At 43.0% G+C, this 19492-nt stretch overlaps 1 protein-coding gene across 1 annotated transcript in view; it reads right to left on the bottom strand.

Annotated features, from left to right (window-relative positions):
• PDE11A (phosphodiesterase 11A) overlaps positions 1 to 18027 on the bottom strand; it is a 425952-nt gene extending 407925 nt beyond the window's left edge. Inside the window, exon 1 of the mRNA XM_068968072.1 lies at positions 17155 to 18027. Coding sequence (XP_068824173.1) covers positions 17155 to 18027 — 873 coding nt within the window. The remainder of the gene's footprint in view (positions 1 to 17154) is intronic.
• Positions 18028 to 19492: the final 1465 nt, after the last annotated feature.

Raw genomic sequence — 19492 nt, 5'->3', positions numbered from 1 at the left:
TCACGTAATAGTTTGTGAGCAATTTCTCTGATTTAAATATTCCATTATATGATGTACCATAGTCTATTTATCCAACCCTCTAGTTGGATGTTTGAGTTGATCTTTTTACACTATTATAAATAAGACTGCAGTGAGTGTTCATATAAACAAATGTTTGCACATATCCATAAAAATTTCCTTAGGGCAATCTGGAATTGCTATATCAAAAGTTATAAATATTCCTAAGGAAGTACATGATTACTCCCAAATCATTCTACATCGGTGGTTTCTAAAAATGGGAGAAGTTGCCCCTGAGGGACATTTGCCAATATCTAGAGACATTATTAATTGTCAAGACCAAGCAAGCATCTAGCAGGTAGGGGCCAGAGTTAAACAGAGGATACTGTTAAACATCCTACTATACACAGGTGAGCCCCTCTTCTCCCTAACAAAGAATTATCCAGTCTAAAATGTCAATAGCATCACCCGAACTGACATAGTGGTCCCCTCAGTGCATGTCAACCTTAAGATTAAATAAAGATTGTACTAATGTCTCTTCCATTCATTCAAATATGATTTACAAAGAACCTACTATATTCCCTATGTGCCAGATGCTGTGGTAGGTGCTCAAGTAGCATTGAGGAGGAAGGTCAGATCAACACCCAGGAGCAGAGAGAAGTGGCCTGGAAGTCAATTTTGGCTTCACTTGCTAGAGAGAGAGCACATCTATTTCATTTTATACTTTCATATTTTTTCATATCATTTTGCATTAAATTATGTCCATATAATCCTGCATTAAATTATAAACACAAGGTCGCTACAAGAAATGATTACTATTGTTATATTACTACATACATGAATGCTCGATCCTAATTATTTTGGGGCAATCTCTAAAGAATAAAATTGGTTGTTTCTTTAACAGAAACCCAAGATCTTAAGTATAAAACATCCCTATGATGACAGTGGCTCCTCTTTGCTCAATTGATCTTTCCATTCTTTAATTTAACATAGTAGATCTCATTTTGATTAATTCAGAGGTGGAAAGATGTTTTCCTGCCCTTTCTATTTTAAATTAGTAGGTACTCCCTGAGTGCCGGTTCATTTCTGGCTATTCCATGAGACTCACAGCAGGCACGGTAACAAGGAGGGACCAAATCAGCAGAAGCTGTTCCTCTCATTTGCTCATTTAAGATGTGGATGACAAATGAGAGAAGGTAGAGATGCCTGGGCTTCCAGCTGCACCATCAGCCTCCTCTCCAGAGATTTTGCACTCCTCTGCCTGCCTGGTCAATGTCTGGCACACTCCTTGCCTCTGGCTCCTCTCCTCCTGGCATTGCTGCATGAGAGTCTCCAGGCTACAATAAAAGGTCTCCAGGCTGTGGCTGGCCTGGGCTTTCAAAGCCAGTGCTCCAAACAGAGGAAATAAGAGAAGAATAATCTGGCCCCAGACTCATCCTTGAAGGTGGAAAAAAGAAGTCAGCCTTGACCACGGCACAGAAGGCACACTCCATCACTGAGTGATCCTCTGAAAGCAAAAGGAGGAAGAGGCTAAGGGGGAAAGTGGCTACTCCATAAAGGTGGCCATTAGAGACAGGGTTATAGCTTCACTTTTCAAGAGGACTCTATGCAGAAAAGAATAGAAATCTAGATTGGTTTCCTTAGCAACCCTGGGATAATCTTTTCCACAAGGTCCCAAACCTACAGTTCTTAATTCCATCACAGCCGTTATTAAAACTTTAAATATGTAATCATGCACATTAAGTTGCCAAATACCCATAAAAACTATTAGCTCATTAAACTATGTGTAGTCATTTAAATGAAAAATGAGTACTATGTAACTTTTTTAATTGAAAAAAGGTTAAAACATTCTGATAATCTGACAAAGTAATATATGCAGCAAAAGTATAAAAAGGGTAATGCATAGCACTAAAATTAACACCAAGTCCAAACCAAAAAAACCACAAGATAAAGTCTATCTTTTATTTAGTGAATAGTCAACACATTTAAAATTATGTCACAGATTCTACCTAGCTTGATTACAAGAATTGAGATTTAATGTTCATCTACCCTTTAACGTCAGATGCTAGAGTTTATTTAGTTCACAAGCAGGAGCTTCCTAGGTGGCACTAAGAGATGTGGGTTTGACCCCTGGGTTGGGAAGATCCTCTGGAGGAGGGCATGGCACCCCACTCCAGTATTTTTGCCTGGAGAAACCCATGGACAGAGGAGCCTGGTGGGCTACAGTTCATGGGGTCACAAAGAGTCAGAGTAGCATGCACATATGTACAGTGGATTCAAATATTGTCAAATCCCTACGATTTTGAGAATAAAGCTACAAATGATCAATCTGGAGATTTCACATGAGAATTTATTGCCTAGAAATCCAGTGGATAACTTTGGCATAGGCAAAAGTAGAAAAATAAGCATACTGATCAATTGTGGAAAAAAAATTAACACAACTTTTTTATGGTTGTTAAATATAGAATATGTACTATGGTCAGTAAATCCTGACAGTCTAATATTCATTTAAAGCATTTGATTGCTTTATATTTTAAAGTAGTCATTACGTGTATATAAGGCATCATGTACTATGTGTGTTAAAATGTGCCCAGGATTCATCTTAATCAGGTATGGTAAGACATGCAGTTATAGAAATGACTGTCATGAATGAGGAGGGTTATACTCCTAGATCCCTAGAAATGGGAGACAGGCAGGGCCATGAGGATGGACCAGAGTCAGTCCAGAGCAGAAGGGGAGAGGGTAGGGCATGGTCCAGCATCTTTATTGATGTTCTCTCTGGAAGGAGTGGGCAAGGCAGGTTTAGGGGATGATTTGAGTAAGTCAACAGGCTCTGGACTATAGGGGTGGTCCCTAGGGTGGTTCCCAGTTGTCTAAGACCTGACACTGTCCTGCACTGTCTTAGGGTGGGCAATTATTGGTTTAATAGATTATTGGTGAGAGTTTGTAAAAGAGAGGAGGTGGGCTCTGGATTGGTTGCTTTGCATACGAAAGGTGCACTTAAAGGGAAGTCATTTGCTATGACCAGGTATTAGCTAACCCTCGGAGGGGCAGTCTCTCCAGGATTAATGTCCCAAATGCCAAGAATACCAATAATACAGAAAGAAAAAAAGCCTAAATATTCATCAACAGATGAATGGATAAAGAAGTTGTGGTACCGGGGATGATCCAGAAAGATGATATGGGGTGGGAGGTGGGAGTGGGGTTCAGGATTGGGAACTCATGTACACCCGTGTCTGATTCATGTCAATGTATGGCAAAACCAATGCAGTATTGTAAAGCAAAATAAAGTAAAAATAAAAATTAAAAAAAAAAAGTTGTGGTACATATATACAATGGAGTATTATTTATCCATAAAAAAGAATGCATCTGGGTCAGTTCTAATGAGGTAGATGAAACTAGAGCCTGTTATACAGACTGAAGTAAGTCAGAAAGAGAAAAGATATAATCTAGAAAAGTGGTATTGATGAATCTATTTGCAGGGAAGGAATGGAGATACAGAAATAGAGAATGGATTTGCAGACACGGTTGGGGAAGGAGAGTGGGATGAATGGAGAAAGTAGCATCGACATACATACTACTGTGTGTAAAACAGATAGCTGGTGAGAAGCTGCTATATAACCTAGGGAGCCCAGCCCGGTAGCTGTGATGACCCAGAAAGGTAGGATGAGGGAAGGGAGGGAGGGTCAGTAAGGAGGTGATATATGTATAATGGTGGCTGATTTACATTGTTGCACAGCACAAATCAAAACAACACTGTAAAGCAATTTTCCTCCCATTAAAAAATAAAATTTTAAAGTTTTTAAATTAAAAATAAGATGATGGGAGCAAATTAGAAATGAAAAAAAAAGAAAATACAGCAAATACAGATACTACCATGTTTTAAGTCAAAGTTCTCTTATGTGCAAGCTCCTTACAGAGTGAGGCCCTGTGAATACATGTTGCTAGACTCTGCAGTTAAAAATATTAATAAAGCCTTACATTTCTTACTTTCCCCTTTTGAATATGCTTTCCAATTACTATCTCATTAGAATCAAATGATTATATCCTCACAAAATACCATATGGGGTAGACATGTCTGAACATTTTATCCTTATGTTATAACTGAAAAAACTAAGGCAGAATTGAGAACAGAATCCAAGATTCCTGTCGCCAAGTCTAGAACATGTTCTCTTACACTCTGAGGTGGCTTACAGTTTAACAAAGCGATTAGTGATCTAAGAATTCAATTCTCAAACAAATGGGATTAATCAGGCATTGGAGGGAAGAGGTTCCATAAACTAGGCCAATGTCATCTCTTCCCTGAGAGTGTCTTTGGCCCAGGCTGCCTCCTCTAGGATTTCTTCTGGGACATAGGACATCAGGAGTAACCAGAACTGCTTGGAGAGAATAAGAGCGCCAAAGAGAACATTTCCAAACTTGTTTTCAACAGATTTCAATCTCTGTGCTCTAGACTCATGAAACTCAGTGTTCAATGAAGGCTATTCCTACCTGACTTGGTCTCCCTACACATTTACATCCCTGGTGAATAAACTAATATCCCTACTCTGGATAGTCCCCATTTGGTTCTCCAGATGCCCTTGCCACCTTTCACTGCCCTGTCCTGTGCCAGGAGGCTGACTCCTATGACCCACTGTACCGGGGCTCCCTTTGCCTCAACCAAGCCTGGGCTCAACCAGTGCGTGGCACTGGCAGGCCACAGAGGGTGTGAGAAGGGCAATCCTCCCTTGGCCCCTCTGGCCCGGGTCATGGTTCGCCAGTGGCTGAGCTCCTCTCCCAGTCCTGTGGGAAAGCACAGACAGAGCTCTGTAACTCTCGCAGGACTCTGGGAGTTGCACCCTCCTCTTCAGATCTAGAAGTAGCAGTTCATTTCTACAAAGCAAGTGTAGCTGTACTGTTTACCCTTAAATACCAGTAGGGCTGAGGAGGACGTGTAGCAAACAGCTAAATTTACTAGTGAGATAACTGGAAGGAACAGAAGGAAAAGAGATGGCTTCCACTTGGACATGCCCAGTGGACATCTAATAACTACATCTTGGGAAGAGTAGGATGTAAAATGCAATCATCTCAGAAGTTAAAATTTTTATGAGACCTGTTGAGTATATGAAACATAAGATATGCAATCAATAAACCTGAAAGTTCAATGTTCCTGAAAGGTTGGTCAATATAATAAAGAGCTCCATAAGCACATTATAAGTAGGTATAAAGTTGGTCAATATAATCCCCCATATCTGAAGATATTTTCAAAGAAAAAATCCTAATGTTTTCAAGACCTAATCCTGGAAGGGGTGTTTTATCTTCAATAAGTTATACTGTATGAATGAGGTCAGTCAGTTCAGATCAGTCACTCAGTCATGTCCAACTCTTTGCAACCCCATGGACTGCAGCATACCAGGCTTCTCTGTCCATCACCATCGCCCAGAGCTTGCTCAAACTCATGTCCATTGAGTCAGTGATGCCATCCAACCATCTCATCCTCTGTCATCCTCATTTCTTATGAATGAGGTAATCATAGAAAACTGCTGCTGCTGCTAAGTTGCTTCAGTTGTGTCCGACTCTGTGCGACCCCAGAGACGCCAGCCCACCAGGCTCCCCCATCCCTGGGATTCTCCAGGCAAGAACACTGGAGTGGGTTGCCATTTCCTTCTCCAATGAACGAAAGTGAAAAGTGAAAGTGAAGTCGCTCAGTCGTGTCTGACTCTTAGCGACCCTATGGACTGCAGCCTACCAGGCTCCTCCATCCATGGGATTTTCCAGGCAAGAGTACTGGAGTGGGGTGCCATTGCCTTCTCCAAATCAAAGAAAACAAGAAAGTTCAATTAGCTGAAACAATCATGCCCCAACCTGTTTTTGCTTTGAAGAAGCTGGCAGTAGGCTAGTTGTTATTTGGTCAGTGGCAGTCCACTTTCTATATAATATGGTCTCCACATGAAATGAAGTAAAAGGAAAACAAACAAACAGTGGAGGGGATGAAAAGATGGGTGGTGGTTCCAGTAATCAACGTAAAATCAATTAATGCAGAAAAGCAGTTCAGATAACTCACCAGTTATCTAGGCTTTATAAACTCCTATTTTCTTAATCTATAAAATAAGGTACAAATAATTAAAAGATGTGCCCAGAAATGAATTTCCTGGTTTAACTGTCCACATTCGCTGAATAATATTAGTTATATTGGCTGAATAGGCTAAAATTTCTGCTTAGAGGTGGTTGAACAACCATATAAAGAGGTGTCAGAGATAATTATTCAATTGAATAGAAAACCTTGTGTTAAGCCCTACACTGCTGAAAAAGTCATGATATTTAGTTCGCAGTCAAGTAGTCATTTACATACCCAAAAAAGAAGCATATTTAAAGCATTCAGTTCAGTTCAATCGCTCAGTTGTGTCCGACTCTTTGTAACCCCATGAACCACAGCACACCAGGCCTCCCTGTCCATCACCAACTCTCAGAGTCCACCCAAACCCAAGTCCATTGAGTCAGTGATGCCATCCAACCATCTCATCCTCTGTCCTCCCCTTCTCCTGCCCTCAATCTTTCCCAGCATCAGGGTCTTTTCCAATGAGTCAGCTCTTCGCATCAAGTGGCCAGAGGATTGGAGTTTCAGCTTCAACATCGGTCCTTCCAATGAACACCCAGGACTGGCCTCCTTTAGGATGGACTGGTTGGATCTCCTGACAGTCCTTGCAGGACTCTCAAGAGTCTTCTCCAACACCACAGTTCAAAAACATCAATTCTTTGGCGCTCAGCTTTCTTTATAGTCCAACTCTCACATCCATATGTGACCACTGGAAAAACCATAGCCTTGACTAGACGGACCTTTGTTGGCAAAGTAACGTCTCTGCTTTTTAATATGCTGTCTAGGTTGGTCCTAACTTTCCTTCCAAGGAGTAAGCGTCTTTTAATTTCATGGCTGCAGTCACCATCTGCAGTGATTTTGGAGCCCCCCCCAAAAAAGTCAGCCACTGTTTCCCTATCTATTTTCCACAAAGTGATGGGACGAAAGAATAGCAAGGAGAGAGAAGAAAGCCTTCCTCAGTGATCAGTGCAAAGAAATAGAGGAAAAGAACAGAACTGGAAAGACTAGAGATCTCTTCAAGAAAATTGGAGATACCAAGGGAACATTTCATGCAAAGATGGGCTTGATAGAGGACAGATGGTAGGGACCTAACAGAAGCAGAAGATATTAAGAAGAGGTGGCAAGAATACATAGAAGAACTGTACAAAAAAGGTCTTCACGATCCAGATTATCACGATGGTGTGATCACTCACATAGAGCCAACATTCTGGAATGTGAAGTCAAGTGGGCCTTAGAAAGCATCACTACGAACAAAGCTAGGGGAAGTGATGGAATTCCAGTTGAGCTATTTCAAATCCTGAAAGATGATGCAGTGAAAGTGCTGCACTCAATATGCCAGGAAATTTGGAAAACTCAGCAGTGGCCACAGGACTGGAAAAGGTCAGTTTTCATTCCAATCCCAAAGAAAGGCAATGCCAAAGAATGCCCAAACTACTGCATATTGCACTCATCTCACACGCTAGTAAAGTGATGCTTAAAATTCTCCAAGCCAGGCTTCAGCAATATGTGAACTATGAACTTCCAAATATTCAAGTTGGATTTAGAAAAGGCAGAGGAACCAGAGATCAAATTGCCAACATCCCCTGGATCATCGAAAAAGCATGAGAGTTCCAGAAAAACATCTATTTATTAACTATGCCATAACCTTTGACTGTGTGGATCACAATAAACTGTGGAAAATTCTGAAAGAGATGGGAATACCAGACTCTGACCTGCCTCTTGAGAAACCTGTATGCAGGTCAGGAAGCAACAGTTAGAACTGGACATGGAACAACAGACTGGTTCCAAATAAGAAAAGGAGTATGTCAAGGCTGTATATTGTCACCCTGCTTATTTAACTTCTATGCAGAGTACATCATGGGAAATGCTGGGCTGGATGAAGTACAAGCTGGAATCAAGATTGCCGGGAGAAATATCAATAACCTCAGATATGCAGATGATACCACCCTTATGGCAGAAAGTGAAGAAGAACTAAAGAGCTTCTTGATGAAAGTGAAAGAGGAGAGTGAAAAAGTTGGCTTAAAGCTTAACATTCAAAAAACGAAGATCATGGCATCTGGTCCCATCACTTCATGGTAAATAGATGGGGAAACAGTGGAAACAGTGGCTGACTTTTGGCGGGGGCCTCTAAAATCACTGCAGATGGTGATTGCAGCCATGAAATTAATAGATGCTTACTTTTGGAAGGAAAGCAATGACCAACCTAGACAGCATATTAAAAAGCAGAGACATTACTTTGCCAACAAAGGTCTGTCTAGTCAAGGCTATGGTTTTTCCAGTGGTCACATATGGATGTGAGAGTTGGACTATAAAGAAAGCTGAGCACCAAAGAATTGATGCTTTTGAACTGTGGTGTTGGAGAAGACTCTTGAGAGTCCTGCAAGGACTGCAAGGAGATCCAACCAGTCCACCCTAAAGGAGGCCAGTCCTGGGTGTTCATTGGAAGGACTGATGTTGAAGCCAAACTCCAATCCTTAGGCCACCTGATGCGAAGAGCTGACTCACTGGAAAAGACCCTGATGCTGGGAAAGATTGAGGGCAGGAGGAGAAGGGGAGGACAGAGGATGAGATGGTTGGATGGCATCACCAACCAATGGACATGGGTTTGGGTGGACTCTGAGAGTTGGTGATGGACAGGGAGGCCTGGTGTGCTGTGGTTCATGGGGTCACAAAGATTCAGACATGACTGAGTGACTGAACTGAACTGAACTGATGGGACCGGATGCCATGACCTTAGTTTTCTGAATGTTCATCTTTAAGCCAACTTTCTCACTCTCATCTTTCACTTTCATCAAGAGGCTCTTTAGTTCTTCTTCACTTTCTGCCATAACGGTGGTTTCATCTGCATATCTGCAGTTATTGATGTCTCTCCTGGCAATCTTGATTCCAGCTTATGCTTCCTCCAGCCCAGCATGATTTAAAGCATTCAGTTCAGTTCAGTTCAGTCACTCAGTCATGTCCGACTCTTTGCGACCCCATGAATCGCAGCACACCAGGTCTCCCTATTCATCACCAACTCCCAGAGCTCACTCAGACTCGCATCCATCGAGTCAGTGATGCCATCCAGCCATCTCATCCTCGGTCGTCCCCTTCTTCTCCTGCCCCCAATCCCTCCCAGCATTAAAGTCTTTTCCAATGAGTCAACTCTTTGCATGAGGTGGCCAAAGTACTGGAGTTTCAGCTTTAGCATCATTCCTTCCAAAGAAATCCCAGGGTTGATCTCCTTCAGAACGGACTGGTTGGATCTCCTTGCAGTACAAGGGACTCTCAAGAACCTTCTCCAACACCACAGTTCAAAAGCATCAATTCTTCAGGGCTCAGCCTTCTTCACAGTCCAACTCTCACACCCATACATGACCACAGGAAAAACCATAGCCTTGACTAGATGGACCTTAGCTGGCAAAGTAATGCCAGTTCAAAGGAGGAAGAGATTATACCCAGTTAAGGTGGAACTGCCAGGGTTCAGAAAGAGTTTCATGAAGATGGGCTTTCAAGGATGAGAGAATTTAAATGGGTGGAGAAAAAGAAAAGGCAAAGGGACAGACCGGAATATACGCACAGCAGTCAATGGTCAGTAGAGACCACACTAAGAGTGGCCTGGCATGAAGGTTTTACAGTCCCAAGACCTCACCTTGAATCCCAGCTCCCTCTCCTAACAGCTGAGCGACTTTCGGCAAATTTCTTAACCTCTCCAAGCTTTAGTTTCTTCTTCTATAAAATTGGAGTGGTAATAGCTACCTCTGGGGATTGTTGAGAGGATTAAAAGAGGTAATGCCTGTTCTATAGCTAATGCCAGGCTCTTAGTTAGTGCTCCATAAATAGAGTTCTTCTTAATCAACAGCAGAACTGCCATTTCCCTTCTATCATGTTTACGTTTTTTAAAAATTGATACCCTAAAAAGACATCTAAAAGGTTCCTCATTTTTTTTCACTCCGGTGGGAAAGATCTCTTCAACTAAATTTGCAACAGCCTAATACTATATTTTAGGAAAGGAAACAGAATTTATCATTAATGTATGAAACACTGTTCAGTCATTGAAACAACCAATTAATAGGAAACTCTTGGAGTTATAGAAAATAAACCCCTTTTTATGCCAGGAAAATTTCTTTACTATTTTAATCCTAAAAATAAATAAATAAACAAATAAATTTAGCCTGAATGCCTATGAATGACTGGAAACCAACGTTTCTCCCAAAATATTAGAAATCCAACCCACTATTTATGAGTAAACTACTTCTTTTATGATTCAAATTCCTCTTTCCAAAAGAATGTGGTTAAATGCAAACCATCCTTAAAATAAGTGACTAAAGTAGCAAGTAATGGACTCAAATATCTTGTTGACTTTCCTATGAAACAACTCAAAGCTTTTTTCAGTGGAAAGCTTCATATGACTCCTCAACACTATATTAAACATGAAACACTGACTTCCAAATTAAGCCAGCTTGTAAATAAACAGGTGACCTCAACCTTAGGAACCAAAATAAATTGGTCAGATTAGTAAACATTTAGCTTATGGGTTGGGAAAAAAAAATTAAGTTAGCCTTAAATAACTTCTCCATGATTCTGTACTTTTCTGTGACCTCTCCTCATGTTCAAAGCAGCAAATGCAATTTGTCACTGTGTTTATCATGATCATGTGTCTGTCAGGAAGAGCAGCTGAAATAGCAAATGTTTCCTGCTTCAAACACAAAATCAATTCTCGTTCTGGGCTAGTGAACATGGTTATCGGCTTGAGGGAATTTTAAAAACACCATGTAGAAAGCTGAAACAAGATTTCGTGAAACTCCTTTGTAATTCTAGTGTGGGGTGAGATGAACATCTGCCTTTTGAGCAAATCTCAGCAACTCAATCACAGGGCTGTAGACCCATGTTGGTCAGCACTGGCTTATCAGGAAATGAAGCATATTCACCACTGAATTTTCTATACACGTGAAATTGATCCCTCCTGAAACCAAACACTTTTAAATGTATTATTTCAATGAAAATTATTCTAAAATAAAGTGAACAATGAAATTCTGTGAAAAGGAGTTAATATATATCACTTTATTACTATTTTATATATGTTAATAATAGCAGTATAGTACAATGCATTCTTAAATATAACTTTCTGCATAATTTTTTTGTTTGGTTTTTTGCCTCTTCAGGGAGAAGCAATCAGCTCTCCTTTCTTATATCATGAGAAGGCAAAGCAAGACCTGAATGAGCAAAGATAGGGAAAGAGGCATCCTGGCAGAAAGGATGAAAAACACAGAAATAGAAAAGCACTATTCGGGCGTTCAAAACAGCACAGAATTTAATTAGGATGGAGCTGAGGCCATACAAAAGCAGTAAACACTAGACTGGAATAAAATTGAACTCTTCCACCTAAGACTCAGTGCGACTCAGAATCAGGGCTGGCCTCGTAATCATGTAACCAGTGCAATTGCACATGGGCTCCCTGCTTGAGGTTTAATGCTGTGGCTGTGTGAAATTCTCAATAATTTTATCTTTGAAGTCATGCTTTGTAAATGAAGTCCAATAGGACAATGGTGTATGAGTCCAGAGCTCACAGTCAGTCTCCCATCCCACTGCCTGCCTACGACTGGTTCTTGGCCACTGATTCTTACTGCCTGGCACTCCAAGCCCCACCCAGCATACCCTTTGTCAGCCCTGCCCTGAGACCAGAAGCCCCAAGCAGTTGGAGGTGAGGCCCAACTGATTGGCCATTGCCCTCTGCTCCTGGCTGGGGTCGGGGTGGGATGGGGCAAGGGTCAGGTGCATGCCCCACTCCATCATGAAGAGGAACAAGGCAGTGGTCATCCCCACCCAGAGCTGGCAGCTCTACGGCACATTCAGCAGGCAACTCACAGGGGCCTCTCGCTCACAGTCAAGGTACTGAGAATTTCTCAGCATGAAAGTTGAAACCACTTGAGGGTCACACATCTGCTGTGGGTTGGGGCAGCAGACCCTTGGGAAGGCAATATTGCCTTCTCCACCTCCAGCCAGGCTCCTGCTTAATCATTTTGTACTGAGCTCCACAAATTATGTAGCTGGCTCCACTTAAAAATCTCTACTCATTCAAGCTTCTCTTTCTATTGTTAATGACAGCATTACCCTTCTCCATATTTCCCAGGTGTAGAATCTGAGCCATCACTGACTTCCCTCTCTCCTTGCCCAAATTCACACCTGCAGGACATCCCCACATAATTCTGCTGTCTTTTCCTACTTTTCGTGCTTTAGTGCAGCAGTTCATCTGGCTCCACCATGCCGTCATAATAGATTCCAAATTATTTTCACAGTTTTGAGCCTCTCCTTGTTCAGTCCATTCAGCCACTGCCACCAGGTTACCCAAAACACCATTCTGACCATGCTAAAAAGTTCTCAAATGTTTCCTGTGGCTTACTCTTGTTGTCTTTGTTTAGTCACTAAGTCATGCCCAACTCTTTTGTGACCCCATGGACTATAGCCCACCAGGCTCCTCTGTCCATGGGATTTCCCAGACAAGACTGCTGGAGTGGGTTGCCATTTTCTTCTCCGGTTGGGGGGTTGGTGGCGGGGGGGGGGGTCTTTCCTTCTCCAGTCTTCCAAAAATACTGGAGTGGGTTGCCATTCCCTTCTCTAGGGATCACACCTATGTCTCCTGCTTAACAGGGGGATTCATTACCACTGAGCCATCTGGGAAGCCCCATGGCTTACTGTTAGGGAAGCCCAAATTCTTTAGTCAGGTACTCAAGAGTCTTTCTTTTGCCGTCACCCTACTTTTGCACACTCATCCTATAGCATATGCAATACTTTGGCCAAATTAAACCGCACGCTCTCCTCTATACACATTTTGGGTTGCCCGTTATTGTGTTTCTGCTGAGGTCATGTTGCTAGACCTGGATGCCTTTCCCTACTCCACAACTATCTCCAACAGTGAAATCTAACCCTTGTCCCAGTTTGAATGACACCTCCTCCATGAAGTCTTCTATAATGAGCCAAGTCACAGTGTGACTCCATTTCCCTCTGTAACTAATGCCATTCGGTTCGTGTCATTTATTTAGTACCGCTTGGCATTACTTGTTCATGAATAGTTCACAACCTTGTACTTGGAAGTACCTGGAAAGCACGAAGCAAGTCCTCTTACTTCTGTACACCCACAGGCCCCCTAGCTGGGGCTTAGGTATAATAGGCACTCAGTGCATGTTTGCTGGAACTGATGAATAAATGAATCTGTTGTGTAAACAGATCAGGTCTTCTGAAAGCCTGGCACACCTGTAACTCTTCTGCGTCATCCCCTTTACTCCTCTCAGCTCACCTAACAAAACATCCTGACTGTTTTTCAAACCCAAAGCCTATCAAACACCTGTAGCATCATTACCAACACTAACTAAAATATCATCTCACACTTTTTATTAATGTTTAAAGTGCTACACTCTGAATGCGTAGAATAACTTCAAAGAGAACACCTGTTATTTGAGTGCTCTTATTTTCAACCTCTTGAGGGCAATTTTTTCATTACTATATTAAAGTGGGTTGTTTAATAACTTATAGCTGACAGGGGAAAAGGTAGCTTGCAGTCACTGTGAGCTACACTGAATATGTAAAAGGAATTTTTTTTTTAATTTGCAATTCTTTGTCTCCTAATTTCAAGGTGAAATGAGGACTAATTGAGGAAAGTAATGAAAAATAATGAAATAAACTAAGGAGTATTTTTGCTTTCAAAACTTTTACTCAACTTTAATACCTCATTAGTCTACTCTTGACTTCAGGATGCTGTGCTTATTATCATAATGTCATAAGCATTTTCAGTGCCTTTCTCTCATCCACATACTGAACCTCTAAGGGGATCATCACTTTTATTAAATAATTAAATTTTCAAATTCCATGTGATATGTTCATCTCCTGAAGGAAAAAAGCACACTCATTGAACCTAAGCAAGAAATGCCTTACAAATATAGTTAATAAAAAATCAGAGAGGCTGGTTATATTTCCACATAGGAACTTCAAGATGTTTACATATATGATCAGAATTACAACAATATTTTGATAAGAGAACATGCATTTGGAAGGTTGTCAGTTTTCATTAAGAGAAATCTATAATAGCAGGAAATGGAAAGGATAAGGGAAAATACTATAACATGGGAAGGATGCGATATTAATACAACACTATAAAAAGTTTTAAATTGCATGAGCTCTAAAAGGAACAAAATGTAGAACTTTTGATAAGATAAGATATGGTCAAGAATTTTCAATCACATTTAGAGTAATCTTAAGCAGAGGGTGAAAGACTAGACATTTCCATATTCCTTGAATGAAAAGTTAGTTCTAAAATATTTAATTTAAGGGTGGAATATGACTTAAGGAAAGATAGGGGTGGTCAATATGTGCTGAGTTCATATCTCAGCCCCAGATAAGAAGAAAAACAATTAAAAATGAGAGAAAGAGGAAAAAGAAGAACACTAGTAAACCAGATATCACTGTTGTCATCATAAACTGTTACCATTTCCTAAATAACTGAAATGTGCCAGGTACTTCTGGGGGGGCTTTAATGCAGCATCTCACTTTATTTTCAAAACAAGTATCTTTACTGCTGCTACCGCTAAGTCACTTCAGTTGTGTCCGACTCTGTGCGACCCCATAGATGGCAGCCCACCAGGCTCCCCCATCCCTGGGATTCTCCAGGCAAGAACACTGGAGTGGTTTGTCATTTCCTTCTCCAGTGCATGAAAGTGAAAAGTGAAAGTAAAGTTGTTCAGTCGTGTGCAACTCTTAGCAACCCCATGGACTGCAGCCTACCAGGCTCCTCCGTCCACGGGATTTTCCAGGCAAGAGTACTGGAGGGGGGTGCCATTGCCATCTCCAGATCTTTACTACAGAGGTGTTATTATTCCCATTTCACATATGAGTAAATTGAGACTCAGAAATCAAGAAATTCTCCCAGAGTCACACTAATGGTGACTAGTGTACCACAGTAAAGAAAAAAAAGTAATTTTATCAAATAAAAGTAGTGAAATAAAAATGAAGAAAAACACACCAGGACAAAAAAATATATTTTGAAAGAAACCAATGGAGAAAGACAAGAGAAATTTCCTAAGCAGATCAAAATGAAGACAAGGAGTGGATCAAGATCTCAAACTCTATAATTTTTTAACTTTTTCCCTTCCTGTCTTTGGCCAGTTCTCCCACCAACCCAGTCTTTACAGCCATCATTACTACCTGGGAAAGGTAAAAAGAACTCTTCATTCTCAATGTCAGTTTCCAATATTAAAAGGTAACTCTGCTTTACCCTCTGTCTTCAGAACAAGAGTAGGGCCCAGAAGAAACATCAGCTTCTGAAAGCCTGATTTTCTATGCCTGTGATAACACCTCTAGCAAAATACTAGGCAGCAGAAAGACAAGTTAACTGCTGAGGAAGCTGAGAATTATGCTATTGAAGAGAAGACAGTATATATGAACAGTACTAAATAAAAGTTAGGAGCTAGCAGAAGGGAGTAAAAAATAAAGGCTACAGAAATGGGAGAAAATCAATTGGGGAAGAATAAGAAAAGTAAAAGCAATAGAGAGAAAAGGCTGCAATTCCAGGCTATAACAAGCATCATTCTACCAGGAAGGGATTTTTTTTTTTTTCACCCAAGCACACAATAAGGATGTGGAAATAATGAGAAAGAAAAGTTTGTGATTGTTCAACTTTTTACAGAATCTTCAACATTTCAATTATTAAATGTTTTTATTTCTTCCCATGGTTTTCTAGGGTTATAGAGAAATAGACACCTATTAAAGATCACCCATTGCTTGTCTGTCCTAAACTGATCAAAGTCTTTAAGAAGGATATAATGAATAATGAATCTAATCAGTAAATAAGTTAACAAAAATGGTATTGTGATAGGCATTCCTTAACATTAAAACATTATATTGATAGACATCCCACAAAAACAAGAAACTTGGTTTCAAGACAAGCTCCTCAGTTTTCTATGTAATATTACCAACTTTCAGATGAAACAGAAAAATATTTACTTTTAGTGTCCTTCCCACCACTTTTGCTATTCTGAGCAACAGCATCAAACTCAAGAGAAACCTGCAGCTTTATTAGACAACTAGAAGTGCTCATCAAATGACAACAAAACTTTCATGACCAAGGAATAGAGCTGTCCATTATTATGAACCCCAAAGAAGTCTCCTAGAAAGTGGCATCCGGGTTCATTATGTTCAGGGAAGTGATACTGAAGAAATTAGAATGGACTGACTTTCAGAACCATGATCTAATAGCAAGTTCAAATCACTGTGAAAATGAAAGGCTTAGAAACACCAGACAACAACATGATGGGCTTCCTTCTCTACCTGAATCCAGCACATTCACCGTGCTCACTGCCTTCAGAATTGCTAGACAATTATCCATTTTTCATTTGCTTCACAAACTAAAAACCTACTTGCTCGGTCAAGAGCCCACTGCAGATAATGCTGGATTCAAACCTAAATAACTCTTCAATTTGTCCAACTTCTCTCAACTCCACAACAGAAGCAGTTAGAATAGATGCTAAAAAAAAAAAAAAAAAAAGGCATAAATGGATCCGAGGCCCATTCTTCCCTTGACTTTCCTCCTCTTTTCTTCATCTTCCTTACCTTGGAACTCATGTAAGAGAAGGGGCTAAGGAAATTGCTAGGCACTTTGATCCCCTCCCAATCTGGAATGAGAATGAAATGCATTATGGTCCCCAAATGACAGCAGAGACACCAATATACCCATTTTCTTCAGACTAACACTGGAATTCTAGAGTAGACATCTTCTTCCAGCACCTAAAAAAAAAATGCATCCTAAAACCATACACTGATATTCTTAAAGACAAGGTCTCTTGACAAAGAAACACAAGGTATTACTGGATACAAAAATGTATCCTTGTGTGTTATATGAATTTTCCACAAGCCACTGTGTGTTAGTAAAAGACCATTCTATCAAAGAAGGTATAGTAACATTCAAACTAATCTAAACTCAGGAGGAATTTAAATAGCAAAATTCATACAGTAAAGAATCTAAGTTAATGTGTTTGTGGATGCCCATGGGTAACAGAAGGCTTGGCTCCCAGACCAATGGGGCTCTGGAAGGGGACAATGCAAAGTCCTACCTGGTAGGCATCAGGAATGTTGACCGTCTCTCCATGCTCCCCGACATAACCAATGATACCTTTGCCCCAGGGGACCTGCACCTCGTTTGAGTTTTCTGTGCTGCTGCAGGGCAGCAGTGGGGTTCCTGCATGCACGTCAAAGAATTTGGAGACCAGGCTCTTCTTGCCAGCAGCCGCCCCTTCCACCAGGAAGAGAGAGCAGCGGTCTGCGTCCACCATGAGGCAGACAAAGATGAGGATCTTGTAGCTCAGACTGGTAAGATCAAGGTCATTGGAGATATCCTTGACCAGTTCCAGGAAGAACTGTCGCTCGTTATGCTTTTTGAGGTGGCACTTGTAGTCCATGGCCGTAGGGGGATACTGAGGCAGATTCACCCGAGATTCCAGCAGGGCACTGAGAATGTGGGCGGTGGTGGGGGGCAGGGAGCTGGCCTTCCGGAGGAGCGCCCTCCGCCGCACACTGCTCAGGGGCTCCTGGGCCCGGGAGGTCACTTGTTCATCGTAGGTCCTGTTCACATGGATGGCCTTGGAGCGGGCAAAACTCTTCCTCAGCTCCTTCTGAGAAGCTCTCCGCTGCAGGCTCTCATCGCCCCGGCTGCCACTGGCCCAGCTGGGACCCATGGGGCCCCCCCTACACTCTCCGCCGCCCGGGGTGGGCTGGCTGCTGGCAGGGCCGTCGGGTCCAGGGCCACCGCTCGCGCTGGCGGCCGGGCTGGGCCTCGGGCCTACCGCCCCCTGACCCTGCCCGTGCCTCTGCATCCACTTCTCCACCATCTCCTGCTTCCCCTTCCGCATCAGGTAATCTTCCAACAACTCTGGGTGCCTGTCCAGGAAAGTTTCCACCTCCCCAAAGTCCAGGCGGGAGGCCGCCATGGTCCCAGACTCAGCTTTCCCTCTGCCTCTCTGCACTGGGACCAAACGAGCCTCTGCTCCGGCCTCTAGCTGGTCCTGCCCATGGCTACCCCACCAGGATGCCGGCCCCGAGCTTCTGCCACCAGCGGAATCCCAAGGGGCTGGGAGGCGCCCGTTCCTTCGGGCTCAGACGGCGGCTGGCAGGATCCCCACACCCTGGTCCTGCTACTCGTGCGCCGCACAGGTGCCCCCACGGCGCTGCTGCCGCGGCCACGGCTCGCGCTGAAAACCCGAGCGACCGCGGCTCTCGCTCCGCCTGCCGCCGCCGCCGCGGCCGCCTGTACCGGATGAGTGGACCACTGTGGACGCGAGGCAGGGCAGGACACGCCCCTGAGAGAGGCGCGGGTCCCCCGGGGAGGAGACGGGTGGGAGGAGGCAGACGCGAGCTCCAGCCCCGCCAGAGTCCCCGGCCGGGATGCCAGGCGGTTCCTGGAAGAGTCCCTGGCCGGCCGGAATCGGCGCCCGGGAACACGACCCGCAGACTCCTGACTGGGACAAGATTAGAGGCGAGGCGCACCTCGTTCCGCCCCCTCCGTCCTTCCTTACCTCCCCAGCGCTCCCTCTTCCCCGCGCCTCAGTCCTCCAGCGTTTCACGGAGGCCCCGCCGGAGCCCAGTGGGAGCCCAAGTACTAGGAAGTGTTTATGTTTTGCAAGGATCCGACCCAGACGCTGACTCCGAGGAAATGAGGATGCTCAGAGACAGGGGGATTATTTTTCTGGGATGTGACTGTGGATTCTTGGCTCCTAGGCTTCCTGGGACTGCCCACTAATACTGCCCAGCTCCTTGTGGGTGTTCAGTAAATAGGTGTGGAACTGGATTTACGGAAATTACTAAATGAATTTCCCCGTCTGAGCAATTCATGACTTTAACCAAATTCATGGACCCGGGGTTGGGAACAGGAGGGTGGCACACGGAAGGAGGCTGTAAAACACAGTCCCTTGGATTCGGAACCCTGCCGAGCGGGAGCACGCGGTAAAGTAGACTTACGGGCCTCGGGGCTTCCTTCCAAGTCAGTCCTGCACACAGAGTGCCTACTCTTCTTTTCCTGAACGACTTGCCATCTCCTTCTTTCTCCACTGAGTTTGGCAAAGAAGGCAAGGCTCCCTTTAGTTTCAGTATCCAAGGGCTGTGGGTAAAGGTTTCTCCTCTGTAGGAGGCTTTTCTTTCTCCAGCCCGATGGATTCTCCAGATCTGGCTAGTCTCCTCTAGTTAGGCTAAGAATGACACCAGGTTCCCCTTGGGCCTTTTCCAACCTACTTGCTAAGCTTGGGTAATTTCCTGGCAAAGAGACTCAGCCTGATGACCCCTTCTTGAAGCCCAAGGGTCTTCTCTTTTGTGAGAAACAAGAGCAGATGGAGAACCATCCAGTTCCCTGGGACAGCAGGACAATCTAGACAAGCTCTTACAGAATGCCAGCAACCAGGG

The sequence above is a fragment of the Capricornis sumatraensis genome, chromosome 3 (assembly GCF_032405125.1).
Source record: "Capricornis sumatraensis isolate serow.1 chromosome 3, serow.2, whole genome shotgun sequence".
Lineage (NCBI taxonomy): Eukaryota > Metazoa > Chordata > Mammalia > Artiodactyla > Bovidae > Capricornis > Capricornis sumatraensis.
This window is presented reverse-complemented; position numbering and strand designations above follow the sequence as displayed.